The 21,316-nt window shown below is 36.0% G+C and overlaps 1 protein-coding gene across 1 annotated transcript; it reads right to left on the bottom strand.

Annotated features, from left to right (window-relative positions):
* Window positions 1–929: 929 nt before the first annotated feature.
* LOC116173778 (nephrin-like) lies at window positions 930–11,440 on the bottom strand. The gene is made up of 4 exons (XM_031491509.1): window positions 11,417–11,440; window positions 11,052–11,225; window positions 9,838–10,615; window positions 930–1,255 (listed from the first exon to the last, which is right to left on the bottom strand). Exons 1-4 carry the CDS (start codon window positions 11,438–11,440, stop codon window positions 1,074–1,076), a joined length of 1,158 nt encoding a protein of 385 aa, XP_031347369.1. The 3' UTR covers window positions 930–1,073.
* Window positions 11,441–21,316: the final 9,876 nt, after the last annotated feature.

Below are 21,316 nucleotides of genomic sequence, written 5' to 3'. Positions count from 1 at the left end.
GCGTTCGGAATAACCGAGCTTAGAAGACAAAGTTAATCTAGTTCCAAGCGACGTTTAGTGTCCATTAATATCAAGTAGTTCTAGAAATCTATCATTTTGCCCCAGTGGAACCATTACGCGAAAAAGTGAAGTTTCCATTTTGGTTATGACACTGTCTATATTGAAAATCAAGTGCTATTCAGCAAATTCCATAAACATTTTACCGCGAAAGAAAGATACTCTAATATCCATTGTAAACGTGAAATTGTGATAAAGAAAACTGTTAGTAAAGTCAGATTATATTGACGTTCATTTTTGTGCCGCTCAAGTTAAAATTAATCAAGGTGAAAAGTTTACTAAAGAGATCCCGCACACTAAACCTCACATTCAAGAACAAATCCATAAAAGCGAGTTTATGCTCGTTTCCACCTCAGAATCTGTACTGACTAGAAGGATCAACAACGTTTAAGTTAATGTTAATAAATGATAATTTTAGTATTAATCATTGTTTAATATGAAATAAACCGACTCTTTAATATAAAAAGTGAACGTTGATAATAATTGTGGCTGAAATACATATAGCAATAGTGGTCTTATACGACGGCACCTTGTTACTATCCACTATCTGCACCTTGTGGTTTTAGGCTAGGGTTAAAAAACTTTACAATATCATGCTGCCATACATGGATTCACAAATTGCACGTAGCACCAAACTCAAAGAGATAAAAAAATCTGGGCTGATATTTTATAAATCAACCCCATTTAATGTTTAATCAATTAACTCCTACTGCATCATCAAAACAGAGATCTAAATTTATTTGAACTTATAATTTCATTCCTTAAATACGGATCCAAAAAACACACATGGTAGTACACTCAAAGAGATAGAAAATATTTTGAGCAAGACGAACGAAATTACCATATAGAAGGAACAATAATAATTGCATATCTAATACATATACTGGTATTTTATTTACAATCAATCTGTAAATAATTAACAGCATAACAGTGTTTGATAATTGTTGCTTAAAAATACGAGATATTCACAAATATCACAGGTGGAATTGGTCCCGATACCGAGACTGCTGGTGGGGTTAGACAGAACTCTCCTTATGCGGAGGAGGTGTTTGAGTAGAGCAGTTGCGGGACTGCAACATTGGCGCCCACGTAACGTGGTAGGGTTTCACAGGCATTTGAGTTGCGCAGTTCCTTTTCGTCGATGGCCTGGCGGTTATCGTGTAAGGAGCTGCGGTCGTTGGATCTGAATGAAGACTTTCTAGAACAGAACACGTATTGCGTTACATGGTGCTTTTACAGACAAATATCTAAGACATGAAGTTTATTAAAGGTCATCATTTTATTAGACAATAAATAGGTAAAAAATGTTACATGTTCTTGGCCACACCCTTATGTGGCGTACGCGATCAACTGATAAAGTGAGAAGCTCATTTGCTCCCGCGTGGCTTATTTGTAACATAACACACCTGTACCATAAATATCAACAAATTACAAAAATCAGAACCTCAAGACACCAATAAAATTAGATATTGTAAATGGATAACAATTTTAATGTGACTGTGTAACAGTCTTGGGACTGTAAAACCTGTACTTTTTATGCCTTTCGTAAAATGTACTGTTTATAATTTCATATATTACACTACTACTACACTTAAACTATTAAGCACATAGGTCAGTACATCATTTTCCTGAATCGTATGTAACCGCGGAACTTATATCTTATGCCTCTTGTCCTGATGAATTGTATCTACGTATTTTCAACGTAGCTGGTCGAATTGGAATATCGTAATTGGAAATGTTAGGAATACATTTACTTCAAATGCTCTGCAAAAGAAAATAAAATTGTTTTAAAACGAAATTTTTATTCATTAGGTGTTGTACCCCCAATCCACGAATTAGAGAGTAGTTCCTATGTAAAGGAAAGAGATTAAATGTGCCTTCAAGCAAAATTCAATAATGTAAAAAATACTAAATATGCTGGCTATTTCAGAACGAAAGACAGAAGCGATATGTGGAATAGGAATTAAAGCGAATTCTTGATTCTGTACAAGAGGTTACATTGGCAAGTCATAATTTGAGGTTTCATAACCATTCGGGTAATTTAAATCAGAAATCTGTTTGATTAGCCATTCAATGGCTGCAAACGCGTTACATAAAATAAAGGGCATCATATTGCATTGAGCTTATTAAACCTCCAACACTACCTACTGCCAATAACTAGTCATCACCTGCACCTTATAAACTTTTAAACTGCGGAATAAAAACCGACAAAAATGTGGAATTTTTCTTGTGCCGCGTCAAATAAATAAGACGTTGAGGAGTTTCATACTTGTCACGTAGGTACATAGTGAAAACTTCTAAAGTAACACCTCTCCAACTAATGAAGGAAACAAAACAAGTCGTGTTTAGAATATTTTTAATACAACTCCAGTCGAAGTTCTAGAAAGTTTCACAAAATATATGTTTGTACAAAGCTCTCAGGAGGTATCTGGAAAATGGGTTTCAATGATTGAAAGAAAGTGTTGATACTTAAACAAAATGATTTTGCCGTTTTTCTTTTTAGGTGCTTTCAGTATACTTGTATTCTCCTATAAAGAGGGTTTAAGTCGTGTCGTGTTTAGAATGTTTACAAGACCCCCCCCCTCCCCCTGCCTTATGCTGCGTCGTTACAGGTGCTTCACACTTCCTAGAGATGGTTGTAAGTTAGGTAGCGAATTAATTCTGGATATTCGATCGAACACAAGTACGCCACTTTTTCATAAACTTGTGATTCTGGGGCAAGTTCGAGAGTTTTCGATATCGCTCAAACATTAGTGCAACGGCCATCAAGTAACAACCAAACGATCATTTATTAATGTAGGCCAGATGGAGGTTGGAAATGGTTGCTTTTATTTAATTTGATAAGAGCTTCAAATTGTTTGAAATTTTCAGGTGTTCCTTTCGGTCTAGGACGTTTCGCCGTCGCCGTCGACCATTTCGCCATCAACTTCCACATATTTATAAAAATAAGAAAATTGTTCCAAACCATTGAGTGAGAAATAGTAAAAGGCGCAACTATAATGTAAAATTGCGATACATATTCCTCATCTCATTCGCCGAAGTTTCCTGCACCCCCCTGTCTACAGTGAGAGGGATGCAAATGTGGTAGACGCGCGACTCTGATGCTTAAACGTCGCTCAAATAACACGAACGATACTACGACTGTGGAAATCGACTACTTTTTACGAACTTGCTAAGGTACTGACACATCTCGATGCCTCTTAACAAATGGCGTGTCCATATGTCTGTACCGAAATAAACCTCATCCAAATTAATCAAGTTGCGCCTCTTTATATTTGTCACTCAACGTCCAAACCCAAGTTTCATATTGACAGGGTTTTCTACTGTGATCTGTAGACATAAGTATCGTTCTGAAACTTTCTATCAAACAATGCAAATTATCAGAGTTTAAGAAATAGTTTCTAAATTCAACAATAACCACTTCCTTCTGAAACGGTTGGCCAATTAATTATCGTACTTGTGAGCTTATAGTCCAAGAGCTGGTAGACATTTTTGAGTAGGTATTTGAGGCACGCTGAAAACTTGTCCTACACTTCTCCAATAATACCCAAACACAGAATTGCAGACCTGGCTGAGGAATAGCGGGGCTAAATCAACCCTTATATTTTAAAAGATTTTGTTTGTTCAAAAAATGTTCTTGAGGCATTTCGAAATATTTACACCATTAAATTTAACGTTTAAAGAGCGAAAAAATTAATAAGACAGATCCTTTAGTGAGGCGTTACACTTTGCTAGGCGCCTTCAAAGTTTCAAACAATGTTGTTGAATTATAAACTTTATTTATTTCTATATTTTATGATTGACCGCTAGATAGCGTGAATATTCAGTTTTGGTTTTATCTTTAGAGCGCAGACAAATGTACAAAGAGAAAATAAAAGGAGTTTTGAGTTGATGTTCGTTACGCTTTGTTGTGATGTTTATTTGCCCCATAATTCCGCCAGTAATTCCGCTCCGCTAACGCTACGAAACAAATGACCGTTATACACCCAGTGTACTTTGATCACTTTTGATGCAAGTTGCAGCACAATTGTCTTTATTTCGAAATAAAAAACGATGAAAATTTCAACATGATACAATTACAACAAATTCAAACGACACTAATAATGTGTTGATCCTCCGCACTATTTCTTACGCATTCAGATACTCGACGGGGCATACTTGAAACGAGACTTGAAATTAACGAATCTGCTAGCTTGTGATATACTATCTCAAGATTCCAAAAGACGCCTTTGAAGATCATCTAAACTGTTTCCAGGTAAATCATTTAGCCATAGACCCATCAACCCCCCCCCCCCCCCCCACCGTGTTCAATTGGTGGTAGATGCCGCTGAACACGCAAATTGTAGATGCCGTTTTTCTGACTTAATAGTGTTACCTACTTTAATTTCTTTAATCATGCTGATATTTTCATCGTTTCTTAATTCGAAATAAACGCGCTCCTGGGTATGGCTATACCTTGGGATTGCGTATTATATGACTTTCTTTATTTTTTGACCTACATTACCAATTCCCGAACTCCGATCTACAAATTTGATAAAGAATCCATCTACAATTTCATCGTAATCGGTCCGCTCGTTTTCGAAATATTGTGCTCACGGACAGTTACGCAAAGTTATGAACTCGCTAGGAGCTCGTAAAGACGTTTGCTGATTTATGGATCTGGGAACTGAGCTCACTTCTCTGGATAACATCTTATTAAATTAAGGGTAAGCGTCGTCTTATATGATTTACTGTTATTTGGCAGTACAGGTGCGCATTTGTATTCGAAACATCAATTTCTTGGTACAAACGTAAGATCCAGCAATTAATTTAATCGATCATTCGTGATTGGAGTTTTGTTAGACTAGGAGTTTACTTTCGTAAAGTTAAGATACTCACATTTGTAAGTAACGTAAATTATCATTTTGAAAATTTGAATATTTGTGTACGCTATCCCATTGGGGAGTTTATTTAATATTTGTTGACAATAATCCAGCATTTATTTTGGTATCTAAATTGACTTGTATTCTTCGTCATTCCCTCGTATTTTCTCAATTTCAAATCATTCAAATTGAGTGGCGCTCAACCCGCTTGAGCACCAAAGTAAAGAAAATCATTTTACCCAAAACGAACTACCGCCGTGGAAGAGTCTCAAGCTCTTATATTGTGTTTTATCCTCGGCTAGTTGGCCGTTTATGCGGCGGGTTTGAGAAATCGCAGCGCCAACTCTCCTACCGTATATAAGGCACATTAAAAGTATTTGATTCCAACATTTGAAACAATATCGATGACTACAATACCCCACCCTCCCTTTCTGATCCTCGAGCGACAACTTTAAATGTAATTTCTTGTTCGCAGTTGCAGTTGCAGTCCTATCGAAAAATACTTTAAATATTTGAAAAATGTAGTGCCGGTATTTGCGCCCTAAACATCTTATTTGACGTGTTTCCCGTCAATAGTTCCAAACCAGTGTGGGGATGGCCAGTTTTCATTAAAATTTGTTATAATTTCTTCCAATTGTTGCCCGGTTACATTTTTCCAAACAACGGATAACGGTAAAGAGAAAAGTCAAGAAAATGGTCAAGAAAACAACAGGGACTCTTCAGGAGACAAGACAATACACCTTAAAGCTTGCTACAAGCTTCGCCTCTTACTTAAAACACAAAGAAAGAGGAAAGAAAGACAGACGAGCGATAGCTTCAGGAAACATGATATTGAGAATGTTCCTACATATCATAGAAGAGTTCCATCTAGCACTGGCAAAGAGGATAGAGGGGGCAACAATCTCTATAGGAGGAGAAGAAAAGAAGCAGAAGATATCAAACAATATGTCCACTGCAACACTACCTCACGGGCCTTCGGTGACTATATGTCAGGGAACTGAAGATGCTACTAAATGGAACGAATGTTTATCTCCATCCTTCTTTGCACTCATCCATAAATATATGTTCGATTCCAGCACTAGAATTAGGAACGCCCTTCCTCCTACTAATGAAATGGGAAAACTATTTCAAAAAATTGCATTGGCAGGGAATTTTCTCCTATCGATGAAAAAAGTCCAGCTAATCGTGTAGGAAACGGAATCGAGATTCGTAATTCCGTTTCCTATACGGTTAACGCAACTTACACATTACACGGCAATTAGGGACTGTCGCGCCTCTAAGTCATCAACTGATTGATACGTTAATCTGTCTGTTTATTGTAGTGAGTGTGGTATTTGGTATCGGTGATTTGCAATATAATTATTGCCCACAATTATTTAGAAATTTAACGTTAATTTAATTACTGATATGGAAATTACACTTTCGGGTTGTTTATGCAGTTTTGCATTTGGGCCTAATTAATTTCTATTCATTCAAAGCATCATTAGCGGAAACAATACTAATCTTCTCATTACCTTCCTATTGTATCTACTCTACATATACATTTCCGAAAGAAAAGGTGGCTTTATTTATAATGATATTTGAAATAATAATTGAAACAATTACCTAATGACCAGGTCATTATATCACAATGTAAGGTGTACATTTATATAAATCATATTACTTCCTTATCCAAATTTTATTCGTGTCCTTGGTAGCAAAGTGAAAAGAGGACAGCAAGTTTTGAAAGTGCATTTTAAAAATGGCCACAGTTTCATCAAGAACTAGAAAAATTGTACAGTTGATAGCAGATGCTCACTCTAACCATCAACACAAGGGAAAGTATCAAGAATATATTGGAAGAACTGGGAGATCACGACAATGTACTAGAACCCGAAGAAGAACCAAATCCACCAAAATTAAAAAGTAAAGGAAGGTGCCATATTTGCCCAAGGAAGAAAGATTGCAAATATAAATCCAAATGTCACAAATGTAATAATATTGTGTGTCGATCGCACAGCAATACTATAAAAGTATGTAATAAATGTGAATGATTTTTTTTTAAATTAGAAACATTTCAATACAATTATATTTTGTAAATGTTTACATTATTTCTATTAATAGTTATTACGTTTTCGAAATGATGATATCTCACATTATTCCCCCTTTTATATCATTTTAACGTTAATTTTGTATTAAATCTGCAAAAACAACACTGGGGCGAATCCACCTGGTACTAGGTGTTTTAAAATTGACCTGGTATTAGGAAAGTATTGATTTATTCAATATGTGATATCATAACATTGAGCAAACCATTCTCAATGGATTAGAAAGAAATTCACTATACTCCGAAAATATGTGTAGTTGTACAAGTACAATATTAGTATTTGTAATCACGTAGTACTCGAAACCACCGGATGTTGTAATACTAAATTATCCGACGTACCCCCTTACGTAACCGTTTTGGAAAACACCTTATTGCTAAAAGGAATATGTCATTTTATAGCACCACTATCGTCAGAACCAAGTGCTGTGGGTCACTGTAACGTTCTGCAGACGAATAGATGGCAAATGGGAGTTGTATGACTTAAAGAAGAAAATGAATATTGTAAATTCTGATATGGAAGTAACCCCTCACTTGATATTCTGTACATTGTAACTAATCAATATTTTATTTATTTCTTGTAATAATATACATTTGTTTTTATAACCTATGGACAATAAATTATTCACTTATGAAAGTTTTTATATACCTACTGTTTCAAAATAGACTAAGTTTAAAAAAAAACGGTGTAGCTTACTTAAACTTTCGTAACTACAAATCCACACTGGATTTGGTCAAAGTATATTATAATAAACTTCCTCGCATATTGCTAATACAATCCTTACTTACAATTATTGTAAATACAAACGTATATAAGGAAATTATTAGGTAGATATATTTATTAGGAAATAGTGTTCGTTGCTTACATACTTTTTATAAGGATTCCGTAACTATCAAAGTTAATTGGCAAATTGATGAAGCACTAACGAAGCACTAATCATAATGACTAAACTTGCTTCCCTTCTTTGAACTTCTTCTGCTAACGTGAAGTGGGCCGCGACATGTTATTTATAGAATTACTGCGTAACTATCAAAGATAGATCAAAAAATTGTGAAGCACTAAGAGGCACTAACGAAGCACTGATCAGTGATCATAATAACTAAAAGTGGTTTTCATCTTAGAACTGTTTTGCTAGCGTGAAGTTGGCTGGAACATACTGTTTTTTCAATAACTTTGCTATTGTCAAAGTAAATTGGAAAATTGTTGAAGCACTAAGAGGCACTAACAAAGTACTAATCAAAATTACTAAACTTGATTCTTAGCTTAGAACTTCTTTGACGTGACGTTGGATGGAACATACTGTTTTTTCAATAACTTTATTATCAGAGTTAATTGGAAAATTGTTGAAACACTAAGAGGCACTAACAAAGCAAATGAAAATTACTGAACTTGATTCTTATCTTAGAACTTTTTTGCTAGCGTGAAGTTGGCTGCAACATACTGTTTTTTTTAATAACTTTGTTGAAGCACTAAGAAGCGCTAACGAAGCATTAAAAATATGTTTTAAAAAACGCAATTCTCGCAAATTGTTGAGCCACCGTGAATTGAGCAAGAACATTTTAAAATATGATTTACTCCGTTATATTATATTTTGCTGCCGAACTATTTGAAGCACTAAAATGCACTAACGTAGCACTAATCAAAACCACCAAAGAAAATGTTAGTGCTTTTAATTCTTTGCCAACTTCACGGACCTGACAATCCAATGTGTTTTTCTCACAGAAGTTTTTTGATCCAGGCCTACGCAATAGCCAATGTGCCCTCAATAGACAGTTTGGTTCTTACCGTGAAGTGAATATATCCTATATTCACACCACGGTTCTTATCTTACTAGCACTCCGTACTCACATTCATTTGTCATTTGTCAAATGGTTGCCACCGTAAGTCGTACCGGTTGCAAGAAAGCTGAAGACCAACGCACGAATAACACACATTTCCAGAAGAACCCGTTCAGTCGCACTGGAAGAACAAGAAGGATAAATATCGTCGAGAATTGAAGAAAATTCCGCCTTCTCGTTCAAGAAGTGCAGCATCCAGTGAGAGACAAGGATGATTCAGATGATGAAGTGGCCTCAGTCCAAGATGATGATGCTTCCTTACCAGCAACAACAACAGCTACAAGTACGCACGACAGTGACTCCTCATCCTAACACACAAAATCTACCAGTGGTTCTACTACGCCCAGTAGTTTATTTATTGTATTTATTTTTTAATAAATTAGAAATGGCGCATGAATGCAAATTAGAAAATTTTGCTTTTTACATGATTACCGAAAAATTTGGTTCACCAGCGATAGATCTGTTTGCGATTACAACCGATGCTGAATACACCCGTTTTGTACCTTTCCAGATCCTTCCTCAATTACACCAGACTTTAGTTATTACCGCAACAGTGTTCTTTAAATATTGATCACTGCAATGAGGGCGGAATTATATAATTACACGAACTTACCTTTGGGGAAGTTCTCGCATAATTGCATAAAGTTGCCTTCCGAGTGATCGGGTTCACCCTCATTGACCCAGCCTTGAGGTATCGTTACTCTCAGATCAATGACATCTCGGACCCCACCTTTCTTTCTTTGGTTTAAATCTATGCGAAATTACTACACAGATTACTCGGACGACAGCTTTGTTTAATCATTATTGAACTTCCTAAGGTAAGTTCGTTTAATCTTAATTTAAAAATCAAACTTAGACTTGGTGATGTCTGAGAAGGAGATTTTCGCTTTTAAAGTTAAAAATAATCACACAAATCGTGATGAATCTTAGATAGTATTTTGTTTGGTGTTTGATGTAAGGAACATTCAATATCTATTTGCGAAAAAAAAATCTTACCGTAATCCGGTGGAGGGATAAGATCTGGATTTTTATCATCGTTAACAGTGTCGGTATAGGCCGAAACTTGAGGATTTAAAGGGAGCTCATCTCTCTTCGGACTTCTGGAACGTCTCTCGCGAACGGGACTTTCAATTTTAATACGTTTAACGGCAAAGATAATTACACCTATTGCGCCTGCAACAATTAAAGTTGACCCGGCGGCTAATAATATGTACAACCATGGCCCCTCCGCTTTCTCTTCGTTCGATGGGCCCGTAGATCTTCTTAATTCTTTTAATCCTGGAGACGGCAAAGTTTTAATTAAAATTGAGTTTGACGCTTTCGACCACCCTTTGGCGTTTACCGAATACGCCGTGGCAATATATTCGGTCGTTGCGTCTAAATTAGAAATTTGAAATTCAGGTACACTCGATGATAAGTTCGCAGTTAAATTTTCCGCGACCGAAACTAATAACACAAACTTTTGTCTTAAACCACCGTCAAATCCTTTTTTACAGTTTACCGTTACCGAATGATGGGTAGTGTTACTAACGGCACATCCGTTCGGCGGATCCGGCCGGCCGGCGGGAACAATGTGGTAAACGCACGGCGTTTGCTGCGACCCTAATTCGTTTCTTCCCCAACATTGCAAAGTGCCGTAGTGTGCTGCTATCGAAGGGGTGTAGGTCAAAATGCTACTTCCAGGTTCCGCCGTAAATTCGCTCAGTTCTCTGGAAACCCCAGGCGTGCTGTTGAAAATCCAGCGGAACAGTGAGGCCGCAGGCTCGGCATCCACCTGTTCAAAAATTAGCATTTAGTGCCAGTAAACCAGAAACCGTATTTTATAGTCGCGTTTAAACAGCGAAGACAGAAAATACAACAGCAATTTATTATTTAAGTTTTCTCGGTCTCCGTAACGATTTCGATAAATAACATCGACATTTGCAATCCAAGAGCTCTCGATTATAGTAGAAAAGTTACCAAGAACACCTTTCTGTTAAAGTTTTAAATCGATAACTTCCGCAAGCGTTTGCGGTATTAGACAAAATAGCTTCCACTTGAGAAATTGTGTTTTAAATCTGTTCCGTAAGATCTTAAAATAGAGCACTAAATCAAAAGTAAATACTACGACGAACTGATTTCAAAGTGCATGTACAATTTTATTTCCAACTCGAAAGTTATCGACTTTCATGTTCATACTGAGAAAGAATTCTAAATGGATATTTTCTCACCTTACATTCTATTCTCAAAGGTTCGCCTTTAGCAGCGCCGAGAACTTTACGCCCTCCTCCCTCCCCGCATACAGGTTCAAACTTGACACGAAGCTGAAATGGGGCACTTCTTGTCGTTCCCTCCGAATTCCCAGCCTCGCAAAAGTAACGTCCACTGCTGGCACGAGTAACTCCCTAAACCAATCAAATATATTATAAATCTAGAAAAAGTTCAAATAAAAAGGAAATAAACGCACAAAACCATTTTAAACTTGATCAATAAGAGAGCTTGTGATAAAAAATCAGCAAACGCTTTCAATGCAAATAAAAAAACATTTTATTAAGTTAAACGTAATGAATCAAACTTTTCGCGGATGAATACCCACGCGTTCCTTCTTAGAATTGCTCATTTCTTTATTTTTTACATTATTTTTAAGTATTCATTTTACCTAGGACGGTCTTAGAAAATCATTCCTTTTCAATACAATTTTGCACGAAATTGAAAAATCTCAAGAAAGGAAATTCTATCGAAGTAAATTCTCATTTATTTAAGTTCGCGATAATTACAATTTTATTTGGAACGTTTGACAATGCAAAATTCATTTACTATAGGCAAGGGAATCCTCATAAACATTTAGTCAAAAACTGAACTGGTATCACACTAACGCCAATAGGTAAAAGACAGGGCCCCCATCCCATAATTTTAAATAGCAGTCCAATTCTAGAGCATCGAACTTCAGTCCTCTCATTTGGCCTATTTTAAGTAGTCATCGTGAAACACCACTTTTACCCAGTTCATTTTAAATTATAATTTTTAACTTGAAAACGTTACATGACCAGTTTGTCAGTCTCCTACTGGCCACTAAGCGTAAAATTATACGACTAGTGCTAGGTTTTATACTGCCCTTTACAATTTTTTATTTATAAGCATCAATAGTAATAATAAAAACTACAGGTCAAGACCCATTACACAGATGTACAATTTGCCCCACGTTGGGCGACCAAACAAAAATGTTGTGTGCAATGGCCCCACCAAATTCAACCATAGACAAAACTCCTCAAACCTAGCTAGCTCTCTAATTAAAACTCTTCTAGAACATATTGTAACAGTTTAAAATAGTATTAACCTTTGTAGTCATATTTCTATTTCCATTACCCTGTATTACATGTTCGCGCATCGTTGAATGCAACCAATATGTTAATTCTCTAGTTACTTTTATATTTTTGTGTTGCCTGCCCGTTTTAGTTTCTCGATCTACCGATCAATGACGTCAGTTTACTGTAATTCGATACCTTGCTGTCATTGGTTTTAAATTCGTTTCCTTTATCGATAAGCATTAGATATTACCATTTATGGTATTGACATATCCATCGGCTCTCGTGGTTGGTTGGAATTATTCGTCGTCGCTTGCATCGTGACCGGAAACAAGAAAGTTAGCGTCTTCTTTTCTCGCCACCTGCTTTAGAGAGACCGTCGATTTGTGATCCCGAGTTGGGGGTGCTTGTTATATCTTCCAGTGGTTGATTTTGGATCGAACACCCTTGCGAAAGCATCTTTTAACCAAGTCAACCCAAATTAATGTTTGCACCAAGCAGTTTCGTTTTAATGCTTGGGGACAAACTTCCGTAAGGAATTTTTTTTTGTACTGGAGGAATTTCAAGCCACCTTAATCGTAAGTTATACTCCGTGTGATCGAATCCACTTTACCTTCTTTCTATTTCTAGGGGGAATCCATCGTATTTATGGTATAAGAAGGCTACCTTACTTTAACGAAGTTCTTTTTTTTGTGTACTCTCTGCTTTAAGAGGTTAGCGCATTATATTTGGTTAACCGTGGCCATAATTACATTATATTTTAGAGTCCTTGTAAGGAGTCAAAGTCCAACGATTCCGTAGCTTCTACTTACTCTCTAAGCGAAACACATCTACGTTAAACGACAACATGCAGGAGTTCCGTGTACTGTAAAATCTGCCATTGAAACGTTACTATCTCTAAGGCGCAGCCAAACAGATACTGCGGACACCAACCCTTTTGACACCTGTTGCGGTACATAGAAAACCGTTAGCCGTTTACACGTACACCAGGAATCTTAGGAACCAGAGACCTACCTATCGTAGTGGTGATATCTTATTATTGTTTAAACTACTTATTGCCTTTGTGTATTTGCATTTCGTTTAACCCATACTTATGTGGTAAATGTTAACTGGCCGAACACCAGAGCCACCCATATTACTCTTAATTAGTACGCTTGAACTTGAAAGGGAATAATTTTGCGTTAATTAACTGCATTTACTCATGTGAAGTAAATCACCTGTGAAGTACAGAGCTCTATACTATGATTTAAACTTCGATACCCTACAAGCTACCAATCAAGGTATTCAATCCACTGTCAATTTAACCCATTAAACTCAATCACTGTGCAACGGTAGTGGGTGTTCTATACCTACTTTCAGGATTTTTGGTGTGAACTAGTTTCAGCTACTAAATTTATGTAATATTTCATTGGGGGAATTTTATGTAAACCTTGGAATTTGGGATAATTATTTCAACACTTATACTTGGGGTTGTTTAGTTTTTACATAACGTGTTTATTATACTTTCTTGATTTTTTGATTCCCATTTGGGGAACATAACTTTTGTGTTGGTGTTACGTATGCAGGTGCAATTGCACCCAATAAACATTTTTTTTTGTGGGTTATCAGTTGCCTACTTTAAAGCTAAAGCTACCTTTCCTAGTTCCGGTAGTGGCAAGCGAAACTTTTAACTTGGAATTAGGTGGCGCCCATAGAGATTTTAATTGAAGCGACCAAAAGTAAGTACTGACGACCTAGGCTGGATCGAGGAGTTATAAGTGCCAATTACCAATTGAGTTAATTCTGTTACCCACAACCCTGTACATTAGTCTTTCTCTCTCCGCTGTTTGCTATTTGATCAACAGAGCTAGCTGGCCGGTCAGCGGCGTGTGTTTTATTTATGAAGCACATGGTATTTTTGTAGTGCCTTGCATTTTGTTGCTTGCGCGTATAGCATAGGGACAATGGGAATATGATTGTCGACAAACCAAACACTTTACACACAACCTGGTGATCGGGTGTTACAATTTTTAATTAACAACACTATCAAAAACTGGACACTGGCCATACATAGAGAGGTTGATCCGCTGGTTTGAACTGCGACAGATAAATATGTCAGTTTCAATTTGATGCGTCACTGACGGACAATTTTGTCCTGATTAAATAAAGCGCGCGTTTACCTCCTAACTTACAACCTAATCTGTATGTGATGGCTAGCTAATGACTTTGTCCTCTCAATTATGGAAACACATGCGTAAAAAAAACTTCAACTTCTTTAATAGGCGAAATCTTGCTCGTAATAATGTAGCGCAACAGTGGCTTACGCTTTTTTAATCGACCCGCAAACAGCAATAGAGCAAGGGTGCCTTAGGCTAAAAACAGCATCGTTTATTTCCCAATATCTTTTAAAGGTCAAGCCACCTCCGCTCATGCGTTCGATGTCGGTGTTCCGGCGATTCCGAAATACTGCTTTGTTATCCGTATTGATAAACACTTGCCTTCATTATTAGCACGTGGCGTTGTTAGTAAACAGAGCCACTTAATTTGTTCAATATCGTTTTTACAAAACCTTACGTCGATACGATTAAATATTCACTTACTTATGCGTTCTAAGATTTATAATACTCACTAAGTACAACAAATACAATTAATTGACTTAAACAATTTCTAAATTTACAATAAACAAACTAACATTAAAGTGACAATTTCGCAAATTGTCCAATGTTGTATTCAAAGAAATTCTCCCAGGTTGTATCAATTTTACATACAGGATGTTACGACTGCTATTTCCAATGCGTAAACCGGAAATTACGTTACCAACATGTACATTTTTCACTACAGAGTGGCTCGCTCTCATCTTCGGCAGTATTTCAACCTAGAGAAACGACCTCTTCCCCATAGTTTACACTACAACAAGAAAACAATTAACTAACTAGTTGACGGAAGAAAAAAGAAAGCAACTAGCTCACGCAATGTATGTCTTAGCACTTTTGATTTGCAAAAGATGATTCGAACGATCCAGTCAAATACGTTGGTTTTGTATAAATCAAAGCAACTTATTCTGCAATTATTCTTCAAGTTCACTATTTTTGTTTCTGCACCGAACTAGGGATTTTGTTTTCACCAACGAGGAGCGATAGATATTTGCAGTTGTCTTTATAAGTATTCTACTTCAGTCATAGATGCCACCAAATTAGTGGTCTTTAATTAGCTGACGCATTTGGGTCTCATCAAAAATGCCTGACTAGATTTTCGGTACTTAATCTAGGAAATTTTGGATAAATAAGCTGGAAACACTGACAGTTTTTTTCCAGATCTTTAACAAACAGTCGTAATTTTATGTGCAAGGGAGGAATGATTTTTCCCGAAGAATCAAAGGTTAATTTATCATTTACCGACAACCAAATCATCCCCCACCCAATTTTATTGTATCCAGTGGGTTGATCTGGCTTGACTGCAAAAAATTACCACTTTCAAGGAGACACAGACCACCCATTTATGTACGACATATCTCACTTTCTGTGAAATGATATCTTCATAAACTACGTTTCAGGCAACGATCTGCACCCTCGGGATTAAAGCACACACTTTAGGTCCTTGGTATATAATACACTAGTTCGTATGGAAGGCGATGCATTTTGAGCTTTTGTCTCTTACTCCATAAAAGCTTCATTAATCATTATGCTTTCATTCCTGAATTAACTATTGTCGCCCCCTATCAATTTGAGGCACCCTAATTAAATAATAACTAATTAGCTAGAACGTTAGTTTTTATAAATTGAATCCTTTGTAAAATAAAACTAATTTTTGCCTGTTTCAGATGTACTGCAGTAGAATGGAGGTGTTGATAGGTAAGTCCGTCAAAGTACATCTTACGTCATAAGGGCTTCATTATAAGTTATAAAGTTACAAGTTTATTTCATAAGTTGGATATTCTTTAGCAATATGTAGTTGCAACTTTTTTAATGATTCCTTAATTGGATCTTAGATATGAATTTTGGTTACCTGGAAGCGTTGTTCCTAATTTCGTTGGGGGATTTATTGACGTGAATGGATGACAATTAAGTCAAAGTTTTGTTGAACATAAAGTACGAAAATATTTTAGCTGAAACGTCTTCATTTAATAACTACGATGGTTGTACAAATTTTCAAAAATGGATTCGCGCATTAGTTTTCAAAATAATAACGAACTCATCTTGTCGTTGGAAACCCCGGGTTTTCCTGGGAGGTTAACGGGCTAACGTTGTAATTTGTAAACAACGGGAGGGTTGATATATAAAAACTTAAATCTGGAATGCAAAAACCATAATTAGTCTGTAATTAGGGTTTCAGTTTGGCGCGAATAGGGAGTGAAGTATAGACATTCATTTTAATTAACAATGATTAACGAATGGCGTGTCCATAAATCACTGATTGCAAGAATATTACTTTTCGCTGAATTTTAAAATAGACGCTAGCAATGTATCGCCAGCTGTAATAGTTCTATCGATGTCTGTTACATTTTTGCATCCATTTCATTTTCAAAGAGGAGATGTAGAAATTTGAACAAGACTTACACTATGGTATTACGTAAAAATGGATTACGAGTATATGTATGGGCATAATACACATGGCAAAAATTGAGTAGTTTGTGTGTATTTCAATTATGTAGGCTGGTAGGCATTTAGGTTCGGAAATTTACTTACCCTTTAACTTTTTACGTTAAAATTCCCTAAAGATTAAAAAAACAATTTATTCTATGCCTAAAGTAATGGAATACAATCCTACGTGATTTATTACACAAGTTTTTTACGGACTAACCTAAACTGAAAAAGAATTAAGATATAAAACTGTTTAAAAGTTAAACCAGAGTCATTGTTGCTGCAGTAAGTAAGCTTTCTTATTCTTAGACTTTGTTGTATACATCCAACGCAAAATGATACAAAAGATCTATTTTTATATTTCATTCCTCTAAAATCGTATTTTGAATAGTAGGAAACAATCTTATTGAGGTACTTTAAAATACGGAATTCTTTTCAATTAGAAATCGACATCATTTCATGAAAAGAAATCCATTAGTGTCAATCTTGCCACAACGAAAAGGGTATTGTACAAAATTACATTTTCTCACTCAAACCTTTACATTTCAGTATCGTCGTGATTGTTATACATTTTCATCGGTATTGTGTAAAAAGCAATTTACAATTTTTTCCATGAAACCGCTGGCTTAACTTAAGTTTCTATTGTTTGTCATTGTGATTCTTCCAGAAACGAAATAAATTCACTGTTGTTGTATTAATTGCTTTTCAATGTTACAAACGTCAGCGCCTACCGTTTCTGCCTTTTCATTACAATCATTCTTTCAGTTTGCTTAGTCCTTTGATATCATTCACTTTAGCAATTCAAATATACTCGAATTGATTTAGTTTATTTATAGTCGAAATAGATTCAGTGATATTCGACAAAGGTTCAAAAGCCTACATCATTGACCCTACCGTCAGATTGGAAACAAGTGATGAAGACGCAAAAATTCAAAATGAGAAAAGTGATATCTATATGAAAAATGCATTCCGTAATATAAAGAACAATCGGTTTATATTTTGGTTCTCGTGGACTGTAGGCGCAAACACGATCAAATTTTTCAATAACTTCAAATTAGATAAAGGCAAACTGGTAGAAATTGCAGAACAAGTTTTAATCGATCCTATTAGAATTCTCAACCATCACACAACATATATGTCGTTATTAATCGGTATGCTGTGTATTTATGCAACCTAATAAGTCTCGCAGGCAGCCCACTTTAGAAAAACCGATTTTCATTAGGTATAACGCAATAAAATAAGGAAGGTAAATCTAAAATGTATAATGCTAGAACGGAAAGTGCCTTTAGTACTTAATAGTATGATGGCAGAAATTTGTGCAGTGTGCAAATTGCACACTTGAAAAACAGCGCGCTGTTCTTCGACCAAGGATTCTATGACAAGGGCGTTTATCGAAATTGCACAGAATAAAATTACTATGCGAAAGACGGTTATTATGTACAGCCTCCTATACAAAACTTTATAAGATCGCTTTAAACGTCACTGAAAAGAAAATGAAATTAGGTAGAAGAACAATGTTCAGTGAAGTACAAGAGCTTGAAATTTCCTAGACAATTTTGGAATTATCTAAAGCGTTTTATGGTTTAACGCGAACTCTTTTGTCGAACAGAACGGTGTAGCTAATATTGTTTTAACGTAGAAGCAAAGAAATGTGGAAAAGATTGGCTGTACTCGTTCATGAAACTGACTTTTGACTTTTAAAAAACCAGAAATTACTTGCCTGAACGGAAAGAAATATATCCGTTTACACTTTGAAAGTTATTTTTAATATTGATGGCAAATGTTTTGATTTCACTACAAATCGTAACTAATACACACGTGCCGAAGTTTATGCGAAGTGCGCACTCAATTATTATAGGTATTTTCCTCCATCAAATGTAATTATTTTTTGCTGTGTTAAATTAAATATTAATATTGAGTGCACAGAGTGTAATACGTATCGAATCGTTGGGTAAAGATAATTTTGATACATGGAAAATTCAAATGGAAGCTTTACTGATCAATAATGATTCGTGGCAGTACGTAAATGGTGCTTGTAAATGCCCCGCTAGGTGATGACAATTTAGCCGCTATTGAAACTTGGAAGAAAAATGAGTCAAAAGCAAAATCAGATATTCAGTCCTGTGATGTATTACTAACGTTAAACTTAACGCGCAGGTTATCTGTCAAAAACGTCATTTTCTCTGGAAAATAATGTTTTTTGGCAGATATCCTGCATGTTAAGTTTGACGTTTCTGATACATCACAGGGCTGAATATATTATCGATTTCTCCGTGAGCTGAAACAAATCAAGGGATGTGACACGACCTATGAATGAAACTGCACAATATTTATCAATCTAATGCCCCGCGCGAAAGACAACATTGTTAAAGCAGTTGATGTTGCGACGGTTCATGGAAGCAGAAGATCTGCACAGTCCCCTTCGCGATTTCTTCGATGTTGTCGACAAATTGGGTAACTTGGAAGTATATATATATTAAAGGCGATTTGTCAGAAATTATATTATTATATTAGTTTTCTGATAGAGTTCATCAGAGTTCGTCGAATTCAAATATGCCAAGCCCGTCGTCCGCAAGTCACGAAAGCCGGGAGAATTACTCACAGAACAATTCGAGCCAGATACGCTGTTATCGTTGCAAACAATTGGGCCATACTGTGAAAAACTGTCATAAAAAACCACAAACTGATAAAATCGCTTTCAACACGTGTTCTCGCGATGGAAGTAAACAATGGTTCTTAGACAGTGATGTTACTTGCCACATGCGCAATATTCGAATTGCTTGAGAACAGAGTACCTAGCAAGCTTACGTTAGCGAATAATTCGAGCACCGAATTTGTCGGGAAAGGCATCGTTAATTGGATTCTATAGCGAGTGCGGAAAAATCGATTACGTTGCGCGAAGTTCTTAGCGTACCGGATTTACGCACGAATTTACTGTCAGTCGGTAAAATTATGGACAAAGAATTCGAGGTTTTATTTAAAAAGGAACGTGTAATCGAACCCTGTATTAGTCGATAAGTCAAACGCTTTCATCCGAAAATGAGGCGTCTCCACCAGTTAGACTACCTTGGAGACCTCGAATACTGCAAACTGGTGCAAAGGGAAGATCTCGAAAAATGTACAATGTTGCAAACCACTGATCTGTAGATTATGTCCCGAGCCCGATAAAAAATTTACCCTGAGATCTCATATGGGTCGTAATTGGGGCTCGATAACACAGAGCTAATCATTTACAGACAAAATAAAGCTGAAATAAAAATAGGCACTCAGGGACAAATGAATAATACCACACAAATGCGTCCAATGAAGATAAGTTAAATATAAATGCAAATTTTAATTACCTTAAAGTTTAATCATCCTTCATCCGGTGCGATTCACTTTAAATGACGCACATAGAGAACAAAAACACCAATTGAAGGTGCTTCTGAGCTTCACTTCATTACTTTTGCTTGATCTTGATCTAAACGACACTGGCTTTGTTGTAAATTTAGACGTAATGGTGGTTTTTTTTAGTGGTAGAAGACTTCACTTTAACGGGTACTTGAAGACCTTATAGAAAGGCCTTACATAAGCGATAAACGCAAGATAGACACAACTCAGACTAATTTTCCGTAAACGTAAACAACTTGAACTCAATTCGAATTATTCACCTCATAACGACATATTCACAAAATCTGAGAGCGCTCACTAATCTTGTTATACAGTAGCGGCCAAAAGTTTTATCACAATTTAATTTTTTCATTGTAACACACTAGCATTTACTACGGGTAGCAATAAAATAAGTTATTTAGAGTGCCATAAAAAACAATTCGAGTCAGTCAGCCACTATTTGTTGTAGAGATGTTTCATTTGTTTTTAAATTATTTATTAACATCTGATAATTCTATGGTAACACCATGAAAAGTTATTGCCGACAAACTATATTGCGATAAACTTTTGGCCGCTACTGCATAACAAACTTTACTGTCCACAAGAATGAGTGTCTTTTAAAAACATTCGATTTCGGCAGACAGACTGCCATACACTAACAAGGCGCTCATTAAACAAAAAGTTGCACCAAAGAACTACGTTTCATGTCCGTCTCTTCTTTTTAAAACATCCTCCCTTTCCCCCTTCAGCTTCCTATTTCATATCAAAATTACTGCGCACTAGACTGCGCGTCTTTTAATAACGAAACATCTGAATTTTTTTCTGCGCACACCTGCTTACTTAAACTAATTAGCTTTACGCCGCGGTAACGAAGCCTTATCGAACGGACCGGTGATAAACTTTTACAAAACAAAATGCAATTAAATCCAGATCTCCTTGATTTTACAAGTAATTCAATTTTACAATTACAAATCAAAATAATCGAAGCGATTATTTAAACAAAATCAACATCCTGTAAATTCTGATACAAAATAACGTTGTCGTCGAACTCAAATAACATGATCGAATTCGTGTTCAATCTAAAATTACTACATTTAACTTAAAAAAATTGAAATTCACATCATTCAGGGTGACCCATTGTTATTGTAGGTGCCGATACCAAAGAAAACGTCCACATGACGTAGTTTACACTACAGTATGTTCACCATTTGAGGTTATTTCTTTGGTTTCGAATGAGTGAATTGGTACAGATGACCGTTTGGC

This window comes from Photinus pyralis, unplaced genomic scaffold, assembly GCF_008802855.1.
Source record: "Photinus pyralis isolate 1611_PpyrPB1 unplaced genomic scaffold, Ppyr1.3 Ppyr1.4_LG1, whole genome shotgun sequence".
NCBI lineage: Eukaryota > Metazoa > Arthropoda > Insecta > Coleoptera > Lampyridae > Photinus > Photinus pyralis.
Note: the sequence above shows the minus strand (reverse complement) of the source record. Positions and strands in the feature narration are given on the sequence as shown.

Bases quoted from the DNA above. Each gene is read 5' to 3' on its own strand.
- LOC116173778 (XM_031491509.1), bottom strand. From the start codon at position 11,440: ATGAGCAATTCTAAGAAGGAACGC. The intron at 11,226-11,416 runs GTGGGTATTCAT...TGATTGGTTTAG, and splicing joins GCAATTCTAAGAAGGAACGC to GGAGTTACTCGTGCCAGCAG. The intron at 1,256-9,837 runs GTAAGATTTTTT...GTTCTGTTCTAG, and splicing joins TATCCCTCCACCGGATTACG to AAAGTCTTCATTCAGATCCA.